The sequence below is a fragment of the Barbus barbus genome, assembly GCF_936440315.1.
Source record: "Barbus barbus genome assembly, chromosome: 19".
Taxonomy (NCBI): Eukaryota; Metazoa; Chordata; class Actinopteri; order Cypriniformes; family Cyprinidae; genus Barbus; species Barbus barbus.
In genome coordinates this window covers 24,606,851-24,621,391 of record NC_136747.1, presented here as the reverse complement: position 1 = coordinate 24,621,391, position 14,541 = coordinate 24,606,851, and the positions used below count along the sequence as shown (strand labels likewise).

The 14,541-nt window shown below is 34.9% G+C and overlaps 1 protein-coding gene across 1 annotated transcript in view; it reads left to right on the top strand.

The window, feature by feature from the left end:
• The window catches only part of LOC306884916 (KH domain-containing, RNA-binding, signal transduction-associated protein 3-like), a 140,205-nt gene that overhangs the window by 88,317 nt on the left and 37,347 nt on the right, over window positions 1–14,541 (top strand). Inside the window, exons 3-6 of the mRNA XM_079441155.1 lie at window positions 6,363–6,479; window positions 9,876–10,022; window positions 12,918–13,057; window positions 14,286–14,472. Coding sequence (XP_079297281.1) covers window positions 6,363–6,479; window positions 9,876–10,022; window positions 12,918–13,057; window positions 14,286–14,472 — 591 coding nt within the window. The remainder of the gene's footprint in view (window positions 1–6,362; window positions 6,480–9,875; window positions 10,023–12,917; window positions 13,058–14,285; window positions 14,473–14,541) is intronic.

Below are 14,541 nucleotides of genomic sequence, written 5' to 3'. Positions count from 1 at the left end.
TGTTTTCAAGAATCATGAATCATTTCAAGAAATTTCAACAATCAATTTTTTAATGGGTTTTAGTTTATGTTTACTATAATAACCCTGAGGACTGAATTTTTTGGGGAAATCCAAAATAATAAAAAATGCAGTTTTATTGTTCTGGAATGCTATGGTACTGTTCAAAGTTTTGGGGAGCGGTCTTATCTGCTCACCAAGGCTGCATTTATTTGATCAAAAATGATGGATATGACAATGTTAATGTATTGGTCTTGGCAGAATAGATCTGCTATGCTGCTGCTGAATTGCTGCTGCTGTTGGTTGTTGCTGTAATTGTAGATTATTGCTGCTGCTGCAAGCAATACAGGAACTTGCTACTGCCAATGCATATGCTGATTCGGTGCCACGAGTATACTGCTGCTGCCAGTGTTGGGGAGTAGTTAACTACAAGTAGCGACGCTACTAACTTAACTACATTTTTCAGTAGCTTGGCAGTAGCTCAGTTGCTTTTTAAACAGTGTAGCTTTTCCAGTAGCTAACTACTTTTTGCAGCAAGTAGCGGTGTAGCGCGAGCAAAAGCTACATTGTGTTTTGTCGAGCCTGCGCGAATCAGCGCGATGCAAGGATATTCTTCTTGTTAGATTACAAACTCATTTTTTGCCATTACCGCCACCTGTTGTTTAATCACGCATCTTGCGGCTAACGGTTCACTGACGTACAGAAGTGGGTTGACACTTGACACACCCATATTATCCATCCCTATACGATTTTCTATTAAACAAAAGGCAATTAAAACGTTGAAAGTTTGTAAACGCTTTAATATTTTTATATAAATCTGTATTAGTAAATAGCCCCTCTAGTGTATAATTGTTTACATCATGTATAATGTTTGTTATATACATGTAATTTGTTTGTTAATTAAAAGAAAAAAAAAAAACATATTATCCATCCCCCGCTGCATTCTTTGAATTTGTCCTAAGGAAAAAAGGAAGAAAATTTGCATTTTTATTTATTATTATTATTATTTATTTTTTTATTATTATTTTATTTATTTGCTTTTCTCATCTGAAACAATGTTCTACAATCTGAGATTGCTAGTATATTTTGTGTATCTGGATTCACATGTTAACATTTTTGTAATGTTCAATTATTCCTCAATAAAAAAATAAATAAAAAAAACATATTATCCATGATGGAGCAAGACGTAGCGGCAGATTTGGAGGATGGAGAAACAACTAACGTTAATTACCCATGGCCTTATTTGTCCAAGTTCATGTCTCTCAAAGAAACGACAAGTAAAGGTTACACTTTTTGTAACAGTCTGAGATATTTGAGTGTTGTGTGTAATAAAACAATACTCTTTGAAATCATAATTGTATTGCATTGTTTTAAACACTAAATATTTTACTTAAAACATTCCTCAGACACTTATTCATTTATTTATAATATACGTTGTTCAAAAAAATCAAAAGTAGTTTCAATGTAGCTAGCTACTTTTTTATAGTAACTTGTAGTGTAGCTAACTACTTTTCCAAAAGGGTAGCTTGAATGTAGTTTAACTACTTTAACTTATGAGTAGCTTGTAGCTTGTCAAACTACAGTTTCAGAGTAGCTTCCCCAACACTGGCTGCTGCACAAATAACATATAAAATAACCCGTAGAAGATCTATACAGGTGGAGCTGGGGAAGGTGGAGGGTTACAGAGAAACTCTGAAGCGCGCTGCAGGAATCTCAAGTGAATGCTAGCCTGCAAAAAAAATGCAAAACAGTAAACTCATTGGCTGCATATGCAGCATAAACCAATCAGCTTGTGCCAAGTTATTTAACTCTCTGAATATCATCAGTTACATTAACAACGCGTCAGCCATCTAGAGTTTCACGAGCAACTTTTTTTTTTCTTTTTTTTTTTTTTTTTATAGATATGGAACATTATAAACTTCATTATAAATGTTATGTGAACAAAAGTTTATTTACTTACAAAGCTGTAAAATCTAATTTTGTGTCCAGTTCAGATTCACAACATTAAGTGTCGGTTTTGAGAGCTGCAAAAGAGCTAAAGATTTTCAGTGGAAAAACAGGCTAAATGTTGATTAATTTCTCACACAAATCTATCGAGTGAGTTCAGAACACTTTGAAAACAGTGCAGTCCTAATGTTTGCTTTTTTGACACTTTTTCAATGATGTTATGACTGAACCTGTGTAAGGTTTCATTAAAAATCCTTTTTATTTTGTCTTGAGAAAATAACAGCATTTGGGTTCAGAATGATATGAGGGTGAGGAAATAATGACATAATTTTATTTGAAGTTTATTATTCTTTAAAAAAAATATTTCATGTGTTTCTCAGCCGGTGTGTGTGTGTGCAGTCTCTGCAGTTGTTGTGCCTGTCTCTGGCAGCTGCCTGTGAGGTCAGTCTCATTGTAAAGGCTGTTTAGCGAGACCCTAAGTGAAAAGCCCTCCATGTGCCGACTGTTTCATCTCAAACAGAGAATGCGGCTTTCTTCTCAGACGTTTCATTGTGTTTTCCAAACAAACGGAGCTTTATTAGCGAGACAGATATTTCCGTAAAGAGTAAACCGAGTTTAATAAGTGACACATGGATCTCTGAGATCTTTTTGAAAGAGTTTGAGAAAAACAGAGTGAATACCGTATGTGATTTTGCATCAGCGTCAGGACACTATAAGCCAAATGATCTGTAAATTGCCCTCATTACCTGATGTAATCTGCAATTAAAATTAATTTGTCATGGTGGTATATCAAAATTTTGCCTGCAGCTCTTACCTCATTTTGCCTGTGCCTTTCTTATAAGCCTACACGCATTTTCCTAAAGCCGCACACATTTTGTGCATTTATATCAGATAACGGTTATTATCTCCCCTCATTTTTTTTGTCGTGAGACAGTAATGTTTTCAAGAAGCTAGGTAGATCTTTTTGAAAACTAATAAAACTTGCCAAGTCAAGCATCACTTTTACTATTGCTTATACTTAGGGCTTTCAATTTGTAATTATTAAAATTTGGTATCCCGCACATCAAATCATGTGTTGATGAGGAGATCTGTGCTTTTACCTTTCTAAGAGACTAGTTTTGTCTTGTGGGTGATAAGAAAAAAATTCCTGTAGTATTGCATTGAGAGACTTGGGTGATTTTTGCATGGCTGAACATGATTCACACTCACTCATGCAAAACCGTAGTAGACATTTTTCACTTTATAGATGTACACTCAAGTTGAAAACAATTCTGAAATGTCAAATTCAAGTCAAAGCTTTGTTAAATTGACAAACGTTATTGTCTTTTCATCATCGTCTTTTATTGGCATGTAGATGTCAGCATTTCTGTATTTGTGCATATTGAGGAGAGGTCAGCATGTGTGTTTTATTGTGTGTTTGTTTGTGTGTTGGGGTGTGTTTAAGAGCTTTAGAGCTTTCCGTAAATCATCACGCAGCTCGGTGTTGTGTTTAATGTCCAGATTAAGGCCCACGCTGTCATTTACAAGCCTTAATATCATCAGATTACACCATTAAAGCACAGCCAAACAAAAGCCTCTGTAAATAACAGGCATCTAATGAAAGCAACTTCACAAACAGCAGCAGAACATACTGTGCTCTTAAAATCCAACGTGTGGATTGACAATCACATTGCAGGGAATTTACTGACATGTACTGGAAGTATAAAGCAGAGAGGTGTCTTATGTTTGATATAGGACAGTTTTATATATATATATATATATATATACTGTATATAATTCAGATATGGATGTGTGAAGATCCTGCTTGCATCAGAGCTTCAGTCATTTAAAGGTTGTGACCTCTTTGCGGTGTCCCCTGTGACATCCTATCAACTCAATAATAATTTGCATACCCTCAATACTATAAAGAATATGAGATAATTATGTCCCAAATGATCAGGATTAGTGCATTCTCAAATCATAGCGTGTTCCCACTGGAAATAAAAATCACAAATGAGATCTTTTAAACATCTCAGTTGTTGCTTTTGGAGATCAGTGAGATTATGTTAATAGCAAATTGCTGAACTTCCTTCTCAGATGTTTCTGGTGAGAAAAATGCATGGCTAAATATGACTTTTAGTTTCTGAAGAGATCTGAGTTGTGTCTTATACTGTTTAGCATCCATTAACTTCCATAGTATGGACAAACAATACCATGGAAGTCAGTGGGATCTCATAATTCTGACTTTTCTTCTAACAATTCTTTGTTCGCCGTTGTTTATATCTTGTGAGAGCTTATATCTCACAACTCTTATGTACTGAGTTTATGTACTGCAATTATGACTTTTTTCTTAGAATTCTGAGAAAAAGCTCACAATTACTTATTTATTTAGTTTTTAAACTATGTGGCGGAAACATATGGAAGCCCGTTTCAGCCACTGAATAAAAAATCAAAAAGGTAATTGCAACATTTTATCTCACAATTCCTTCAAACTTTTTTCTCATAATTGCGTGATATAAACTCGCAATTGCGAGACATAAAGTTGCAATTATGAGAAATAAAGTCAGAACTGCTAGATATAAACTCGCAATTCTAACTTTTTTTTTCGCAATTGCAAATTTATATCTCACAATTCAGACTTTTTTCTCACAATTCTGGCTTTTATTCTCAATTGTGAGATATACACTTGCAATTGCAAGTTATAAAGTCTGAATTGTGAGATATAAATTTGCAATTGCGAAAAAAAAGAGTTAGAATTGTGAGAGTAAACTCGCAATTCTCGCAATTTCTTTTCCCCCTCAAAACTGGACTTTAACTCGCAATTGCGAGTTTATATCACGCAATTCTGACTTTATAACTCACAATTCAGAATTGCGAGAAAAAAAGTCAGAATTGTGAGATATAAATTCGCAATTGCGAAAAAAAAAGTTAGAATTGCGAGTTCTTATCTCGCAATTCTGCCTTTATAAATCATAATTCTGACTTTATAACTCGCAATTGTGACTTTATATCTCACAATTCTGTGAAAAAAAAGTCAGAATTGTGAGATAAAAAGTCAGAATTATGAGATAAAAAGTCGCAATCACTTTTTTTTTATTCATTGGCGGAAACGGGCTTCCATAGAAACAAGCATCCATACTTTAAAATGCTTTTAGATTTGCCCAGATAGCTTATAATATTTCAGTATGAACATTTCTCGTTATTCTTATAAGATCAACAGTTTTTTCATGTCTATTTGTATTTCTGCAGGTGAATTTTAGAAGAAAAAGTGCTGTAGCATCACAGATTTTCAAAGTATGCATCCATCCTGCCAAAAATGTTGTATAAAACTAAAACCGCTCTGCTCTTTCTGCTAATTCTGGGATTCAAAATTTGCCATCAGGTTCAGTCAAGCCTTTCTATATTGAAAAAATAGCCGAGAAAGTTTGAGAATGTGTCTGTGGCTTTCTCAGAGGTCTTCATGGGTGGCAGGGTTTGATCTTCCGCTCCGGGTTCAGCGGTGAGATCGCTAACAAGCCTGGACAGCAGGCGCAGGTGAAGCGTTTTAACACGAACGTCTCACCTCCTCAGCCTACAGACGCTTCCTCTTTCTTTTGCCTTCTTTCTGGGACAATTCTTCTTCCTTTCTTTCTCTTTCTTGTGTCTCGTGTTTCTTTGATCCTTGCCTCCTGTTTCCATCCGAATGTGACACAAAACAGTGTGTGTTTTAGATCTGGAGTCTCTTGTGATTCAGTAAAGTGTCTTTCACAGATGTAGTTCTGTCAAGAGGAACATTGTGGTTTTGTCCCCTCGCAGGCTAGAAGAACTAGAGCTGGAAATGTAACACGTAAATTTAACACTATTATTTATTTTAAAATAAATGAATACACTTGCTATTTGATTTAATTTGTTTGGGACCTATATTCAGTCATCTGGAAATAAAACAAACAATATATATATTATATATTTATATTTATATTTATCATTTAAATTATTTTATTATACATATTTTATATTTGTATGTATTTTAGTAGTTTAGCTACCTATAATTAGCCAACTATAAAAACAAAAATCAATGAAAAGTGCCATCCCTTATATAAAAATATTTTATGTTTCTTTTTCTTATTTAAAATTCAAATAACTAGTTCAGAGTTTGAACAAAAAAAAATCTAGTACAGTGTTTTAGTAAAATATTTGATCATTAAAGCATGCAAAACCAGAAAAAAAGAGGATCATGGGTAATAGAAATGAAAGCAGTGCCGTTTAATTGGTTGATGTGGGCAAGAAGAATACTTTATTATACCAGTGTGTGGCTTTGATAAATGTTTAACTGCTTTTGCAGAGGAAATACTTAGAATGTCATTTTGCAGAACTTATTAGGGAATAGTAATTAGAAGACAGTACTATGAAGTGCAAGTAAAACTGTTTTTTTTCCCTCTCTTTCTCTCTCTCTTTATTAGTTTAATTTTGTGGGTAAACTCCTGGGCCCTCGAGGGAACTCATTAAAGAGACTGCAGGAGGACACGCTGACCAAGATGTCCATCCTCGGCAAGGGATCCATGAGAGACAAAGAAAAGGTATTAATTATTTCCTTATTATCAGTGTTTTTTTTTCTTTTCTTTTTTTCACTGGGTCATTAATTAGGGTATATGAGGCAGGAACTGGTGTTTTTTGTCCCATCTTTCACATCAGTCTCATTGTCTCTGCTGTCACGGGTGAGAAGCGATCTGAACGATCTCAAGTGCGTATGTCACGTTTCTGCGTGCTGTGCCGCTGATTGAATCGATCGATGGTTGCTGATGGGTCTCTCCCCCTGCCTCACCTGGAAAGAGGGATACGATTTCATGAAGAAATGCTAACGTCAGCGTCCTGTCAGAGAGAAAGAACACAGGAGACAAAGGGACAGAGAGATATAGTCTGACAAGTTTTTGGGGTTATTGGCAAACAGCAGATTACTTCTTCCAGCATCTAAATGAATTGACGTGAACTGTCTGTTGAGGTAATTCAGAAGCGTTCTTCTAGTTATGCAGGACTTTTCTCACATTAAAAACTGAAGTATTTTTTATTTTTTAGGAAAGTTTCATGTACAGACACCAACATTGTCAAAATGATCCCCGTTCATACAGATCATCAAAAAAAAAAAAAAAAAAGACTAAAAATGCTGTATTGTTCATGCCAGGCCAGTAGTTGGCAATGTTATGCACATATACTGAACATGTAATACACATGCGCATGGCTTCAACATTTTCACAAATTTGCATTTTTACAGTTTACAGATGATAATGGTGTTATTTTTAAAAACTTCTAAAGTTTGCATTTTCAGGCCCCCAAAACGCCATTGTCATATAAATGAATAGCCAAAATGCATACAAGTGTTCGGTTTTTAGTTAAAAACAGTGTTTTTGTCCCATTTTTCACCTCATAGTCTCATTGTCTCCACTGTCACGGGTCTTTGTTGTTTTCTGCCTGAACACCACTTAAATCAAAAAACAACAGTTTAATTTTAGATGATCCGTTCAGTTCAGGTCTGTAATTTCTTACAGGTTCAATCTATACACATAGATACAGTTGTACAATCGCAACCTTTATTTCCAAATGTCCAAAGTGTGTGTGTGTGTGTGAGCATAGACCACAAAAGTCTTAAGTCGCTGGGGGTATATTTGTAGCCAAAAATACATTGTATGGGTCAAAATGATAGATTTTTCTTTTATGCCAAAAATCATTAGGATATTAAGTAAAAATCATGTTCCATGAAGATATATAGTAAATTTCCTACTGTAAATATATCAAAAGTTGTTTTTGGAATTAGCTGGCTCTAATTGGCTTGTTGCATGCGATATTTATTTTAAAAAGTTCAGGAAAATCCATGACATGTATCCTTTACATTATTGACATTTTCCCCCAGCAGATTGTGTCCATGTAGCTCTGGTTTCTGGCTGTTTCTGAACAGCTCAGCCGCAGGTGATTTTGATGTGTGCATGTGTAAGCGTGCTGCAATTACATTCAGCGTTCACACGAGCAATCTTCTCCCTTCAGACAGCTGTTCCAGAGCTCAGGGTGTTCTGGAAGGTTTTATCTACTAATTGGGCGTGTTGTTATTGACTGCTGCACTCCTCCGGTCCTGTCAGATTTGGGTGAACAAGCTCTCTGTGGAGAAAGGCGAGAGGGAGGGGGGGTGGGGTTTGGATTGTGCACTGCAAATTGGCCGGTTTGGATCTGGAACACTCACCTGCACGGTTTTAAGCTGTTTGGAGATTCTCCTGCAGCTCCATCCCACAGCAGAGAGGAGAGATTTGCTTGAAGCTCATAATTCTCTTTGATGTACTAGAATTTGCAGAAACAAATTTCACAGAATTTACCAAACGATGTTGATAGTAAACATACATGCCCCAAACCCCACAAGAGCTTGTTTTTGGAAGCAGTTTATAAAACTTCATATATATGTGTGCGTTCACCGGTGAATGTGGCAAATAAGCTCTTGCAAACACTGTTTTTCATGGAAGCTTGTTTTTCCACAGAATAAAAAAAATAAAATAAAAATGGTAATTGAGACTTTTTATTTTAAAATTCAGACTTTTCCCTCCTGACTTCTGAGTTTGTTTCACAATTTTGACTTTTTTTCCTCATAATTATGAGTTTAAATCGTGCAATTTTGACTTTTTCTCGTAATTCTGAGTTTAAATCTTGCAATTCTGACATTCTGAATTTTAAATTCAGAGTTTGCGTTCATCTCGCTATTTTGACTTTTTTTCTTAACATCTCACATTTATTAATATTATTGTTTTTATTTCCACTATGGAATAGAAAAACAGTAAAGAAATGTGTGACTCTTTAATCTCACAATTCTAACTTTTTTTGCAATTCTGTTTTTTTCCAGCAGAGTTAATATCTTGCAATTCAGATGTTTTCTTTGAATTCTGTTTTTTTTCCACCATTGAATACACTTTTTAATCTCACAGTTCTGACTTTTTCTCCCTCTGAATTTTACATTTTACAATTAATTTTTATTTTTTTTACTTCCGCCACATAATCAGAAATTAAGAAGGTACTTGCAACTTTTTGATCTCACAATTCTGACTTTTTTCCCTAGCATTTGCAAGTTTATATCTCACAATTCAGACTTTTTTTTTTATCAGAAATGTGCAAAATTTAAAATTCATTGGTGGAAACGAGCTTCCATAGTTTTCTCAAAATTGTAGTATACAGTCCTATACAAATATGACAATTATTTTGAAAATCAAAACCAAACAAATAAAAATAGTACTGTAAATGTCAACCTCACTACTTAATTTTTTGGCAAGATTAGCCCATGCTTACTGCAGTATCATACATGCACGATCCGTTACCTCAGCATATCTGCACTAAACTGACCTCTTTCAGTAAACAGCAGATTTGTGGATGAAATTAGCAGCTCGTTTGCATAACTGCGACTGTTTTAAAGAGACCAGATTAACTGCATGACATCAGAGGAAGCACAGGAGACATGCACACACATAACAGCGCATTTTGCTCTCCAACTAAAATCTCACCCTGCTTTTAAAATAAAGCGGCGTCATCTGTGCATCTGACGGGTGGGCTGATGTAATTCTTTGCCATGTTTCTGTCTCACGGTTCCTGTTAAATTGCTCTTTTGCTTTACGCCAGCTAACAGTGCTGGATACAACCCCCCCAACTCATGCCCAGTGTTAATGTGTTTGCATATGGAATTTACATTTTAATTGAATTGAATATGCATGGCATAATTACTATGGGTGGGTTATTAATTTAGCTTATTTATTTATTTATTTATTTACATCCTTTGTGTCCTGAACGTGATATTTCAAAGGTGGAAAAAGGTCAACATCATCTTTTCATTTTTTTATTATTTATTTATTTATATTTATTTTATATTTTTTTACCAATGTTAATGTGATTTATATATATATATATATATATATATATGTGTATTTTTTTTCATACGCTTTTGTTAACAGGAAGAAGAACTGCGAAAGAGCGGAGAGACAAAGTATCATCACCTTAACGAAGATCTTCACGTGCTGATCGAGGTGTTCGCGCCACCTGCTGAAGCGTATGCGAGAATGGGTCACGCTCTGGAGGAGATCAAAAAATTTCTTATTCCTGTACGTCTGTTTGTACAATCTTCTAAACACAAACTGAGCGTCAACATCATCATCTGTCATGTTCTGATTGCAGCATTTATTACCTTCAGACCAAAAATACACATTCACTGGTTTAAAAATAAATTTGATCACACTTTATTTTGGAGGTTAATTCTCACTATTAACTTGTAAATTTCATGAACAATTACAATACTACCTGCAGGCCAAAATACATATTAACTGGTTTGTAAAATTGGATTTATGCTAGTCAAGTTTTGTCCAAGGAGTCCACAATCCAGAGAAAAAAATTAGAATGGTTTAGAAAATATTTTCACTTAGACATTTCTAGTGAATTTCACAAAGAAACAGGGCTATTTTATAGTTAATTAAAACTAAAACTAAAAACCATAAAAACTTGAAATTAACTCAAATTAAATTCAATAAAATAAAAAAACAACTTTTTATAATATATATAAAACAATTTTTTTATAATTTTATATTTAAGATTTCTTTTTTAATTTTCAATTAATTTAACTTGATACTAAAATGGTTCTAAAAACAAAATGAAACTAAAATAAAATTAATAAAATATATATATATATATATATATTAAAACTATTAAAACTGACAAACACACAACACAACTTACTAAACGTTCGTAAAACTTAAGCTAAAATGAAAATGAAACCAGAAAATAAAATAAAATAAAAAAATAATTAAAAATATTAATAAAAACTTTATTAGTGTCGCAATGATCCTAAAATAAAAATGCAAAGAAATGGCAAATAACATGTTGAATTATATGTACCATTTTTGAAGTAGAAAAACTGAAATAGTATTTTCTTGTAAAACATACTTTAATAATCTTACAACTTGACAAAATCTTATAGATAAAATAAGATCCTTCTAAATAAAAAGTCCTTCTTTGTCAAATATCCTATTTTAGTTGCAAATATGTTACATTGGAGAAGTTAAGTACTTTGCAGATTCATTTAATTCTCTGGATCTTCTCAAGTTCAGTTCAAGTTCAAGTTCAATTTATTTGTATAGCACATATACAGCAGCCACCAGGCTGACCAAAGTGCTTTACAGATTATACCACATACACAGAAAACAGACCAGACAAAATTTAATATAACCCGATTAAAAATTAAAAATGGCCATATCACAGTAGTCAATACACTAAGGAAAACAAATAAGTTTTTAGCAGGGACTTAAACACAGACAGTGAAGGGGCCATTCTAATCTCTAGAGACAGGGCATTCCAAAGTCGAGGCCCTGCCACTGCAAATGCACGCTCACCTCTACGCTTAAGCCTAACGTGAGGGACTACCAACAAAGCCTGGTCACAGGATCGTAGGCTTCTGGAAGGAGTGTAGAGATGAAGAAGTTCAGAGAGGTAGACAGGGATTTATATACAAAGAGGAGAATTTGAAAGTCTATTCTCTGGCAAACCGGCAACCAATGTAAGGATTTAAGAACTGGGGTGATGTGTTCATGTTTACGACACTAAAGAAGTCTGGCCGCAGCATTCTGAACAAGCTGAAGACGTGCAATTTGACACTTTGATATACCGCAGTATAAAGAATTGCAGTAATCTAGACGAGACGTGACAAAAGCGTGAACAGCCATTTCTAGAGTTTTAGGAGTGAGAAAATATTTAATTTTAGACAGTAAGCGAAGCTGATAAAAACTGGATCCGATAACAGAAGAGATATGTTTATCAAATTTGAAATGCTGGTCAACAAGAACTCCTAGGTTCCGAACCCGTGAGGATCTAAAAATGGATAAACTTTCTAACTTTCAACAATTACCTCGGACTTGTCTTCATTTAGGAAGAGGAAATTTTGGGCTAGCTATAATTTAACCTCTTCTAGACATTGCAGAAGAGAAGTAATCGCAGTGGAATTTTTTCTTTTGATTGGTAAATAGATCTTAGTATCATCTGCGTAGAAATGAAAAGACACGCCATGTTTACACAGAATAGAGCCCAGAGGTAGCATGTAGAGAGAAAATAGAGAAGGAGCTAAAATAGAGCCTTGAGGAAGGCCACAGGTCAGAGGTGCAGGGGAAGAGGTAAAATTACCCAGCTTCACTAAAAACTTTCTGTCAGACAGGTATGACTGAAACCATTTCAGGACGTTAGCTTTTAGACCTACCCAAGACTCCAATCTAGATAATAGTGAGGAGTGGTCTACGGTATCAAAAGCGGCCGACAGATCTAGAAGAATAAGAACCACAGAGTCTCCGGAATCAGTGGAGAGGTAAATATCATTTAACACTCTCAACAAGGCGGACTCAGTGCTGTGAGCAGACTTAAAACCCGATTGAAAAACCTCATAAATACAGTTACTTGACAGAAAACATTGAAGTTGATTCAGCACAATTTTCTCCAAAACTTTTGAAATGAAAGGTAAGACAGAAATTGGCCGAAAATGTTTTAGGACGGAGGAATCCAGTGAAGGCTTCTTGAGCAGAGGAGTGACCGTAGCGACTTTAAGACTGGCAGGAACAGAGCCAGTTTGGAGACACTTATTAATAAGAGACACCAAACCTGGCCCCATCGAATTGAAAATGAATTTTTTTTTGAATGATATCGCTAGAACAGAATGAAGGTTTAAGCTTGCCGATCACCTCCTTCAATTCCTGGAGATTTGAAGGAATATGAAACACTAAGCATATGGTCACATTTGTGCACAGTATTGACTTTATGTAATAATATCTCACAGTCACATCTGTTATGCTAATGAAAAACTACATTAAATGTTACTATTTATATACACAATGCCTCCTCTCTGGGAAAAACACATGTTGGTTTGGGGTTGCAGGGGGCATATATTTCCGCTTGAAAAAACAAGTGAACCATTATTGTGCGTTACAGCTCATTAACTGTGTGTGTGTGTGTGTGTCGTACAGGACTATAATGATGAGATCAGACAGGCTCAGCTACAGGAGCTGACATATCTGAACGGCGGCTCGGAGGACGCCAAAGTCCCAGCGGCCAGAGGCAAGAGCAGCACGCGAGGCAGAGGAACGCCAGCGCCTGGACCGCACAGGTACGACAGTGGACCATTGTACTGTAATCACATCTAGAGCGGAAACTTCCAAACTGAGAAGTAAACAAGACTAATTAATTGTTGAATTTTTTTCTGCTGTTTAATGAGAAAAGGATTTGAAACTCCACTGAGAGTTCCATGCGATATAACTGGCAGATTTATTCTCACATGTACTGACGCTAATGTCATTTCCTCAAACCAGTCTCATTTTCATCATAGTTGGAGAGGAAAATTCAATCAAACCGTCAAAGTAATCTTCCATTGGAGGATAGAATATAATCAACGGCATATTGTTATTTAGTAAATGACAGCCAGAAACTAGAATTGATCTGTCTGTCTGTCGGTTGAAAGATGCATATTAAATCGCAAAGCTTTATTATCAGTGCTGAAAACAGCTGTGCTGCTTAAAATTTAATATATTAATATTTTTATATATATATTTATATCTGTATATATATGTTGAAATCACTATATGCACTGTATATTCACACATACATATATATATATATATTCCAAATTATATATTGTAGAAACCTAGATACATCATTTTTTTTTAGAATTTTACGTTGAATCAATGTAAAATACAATCAATTTTGTTCAGTTTAATGCAAAAATAAATAACTAAATCTGACCCCAAACTTTTGCACAGTAGTATACACTATAAATTTTGGACACTTTTCTGTTTTACTGTACTGTTTTCAATATCTTGGATTAATATTAAAGTCATCATATTTGTGGATTTATAGCAATTACATAAGATACAACAAATAGATAAATATATTAAAATCTTATTTTTGTGAAGAAACTCAAATTTACACTGAAACAAAAAAGATCACTTTGCTGAAAAGCTGAAAATTTCTAATAAATTTCACAAGCAATACAAATAAACAGCAAGTAATGCATTGAATTGCGTTGAAATTGTGAAGTAGAAAAGCTGAAATAGTAATACTCTTACAACTTGGAAAAATATTTTTTTTATATTGTAGGCACAATTTATATTTGGCTACAAAAGTCATGTATAATATATACTGTAAGTAAATTTTGGGAAGAAGATGTAACATCACTAATTTAGTCGATTTATGCCCAAACATTTCTCTTGCAGTGTACACCATTTTCACACCATTTACTCTACTGTGTTTTCATTTTTTTAAATGAAGAATTCTTGCTCCAGTTATAATGTTTAGTTAATTATATTTATGTAATTCACTTGAGCGGATGTGTCCTGCAGGTGTAGAGGGGGCGTTCCTCCTCCTCAGGCTGCAGTCCCGCGGGGGGTGGCGCCCAGAGGAGCTCCGCCCAGCAGGGTTCCGTCCAGCCGAGTAAGGAGCGTTCCCTCACAGAGAGCACGAGGAGCTCCGCCCCCACCCGGGTACAGACCTCCCCCTCCGGTGGTGCAGGATACCTACGGTGAATATGTAAGTAAATGCCACTTGCTTTGCTGTAGACGATCCTCTGTTTAGGGACTATATCAAAGGATATGTATA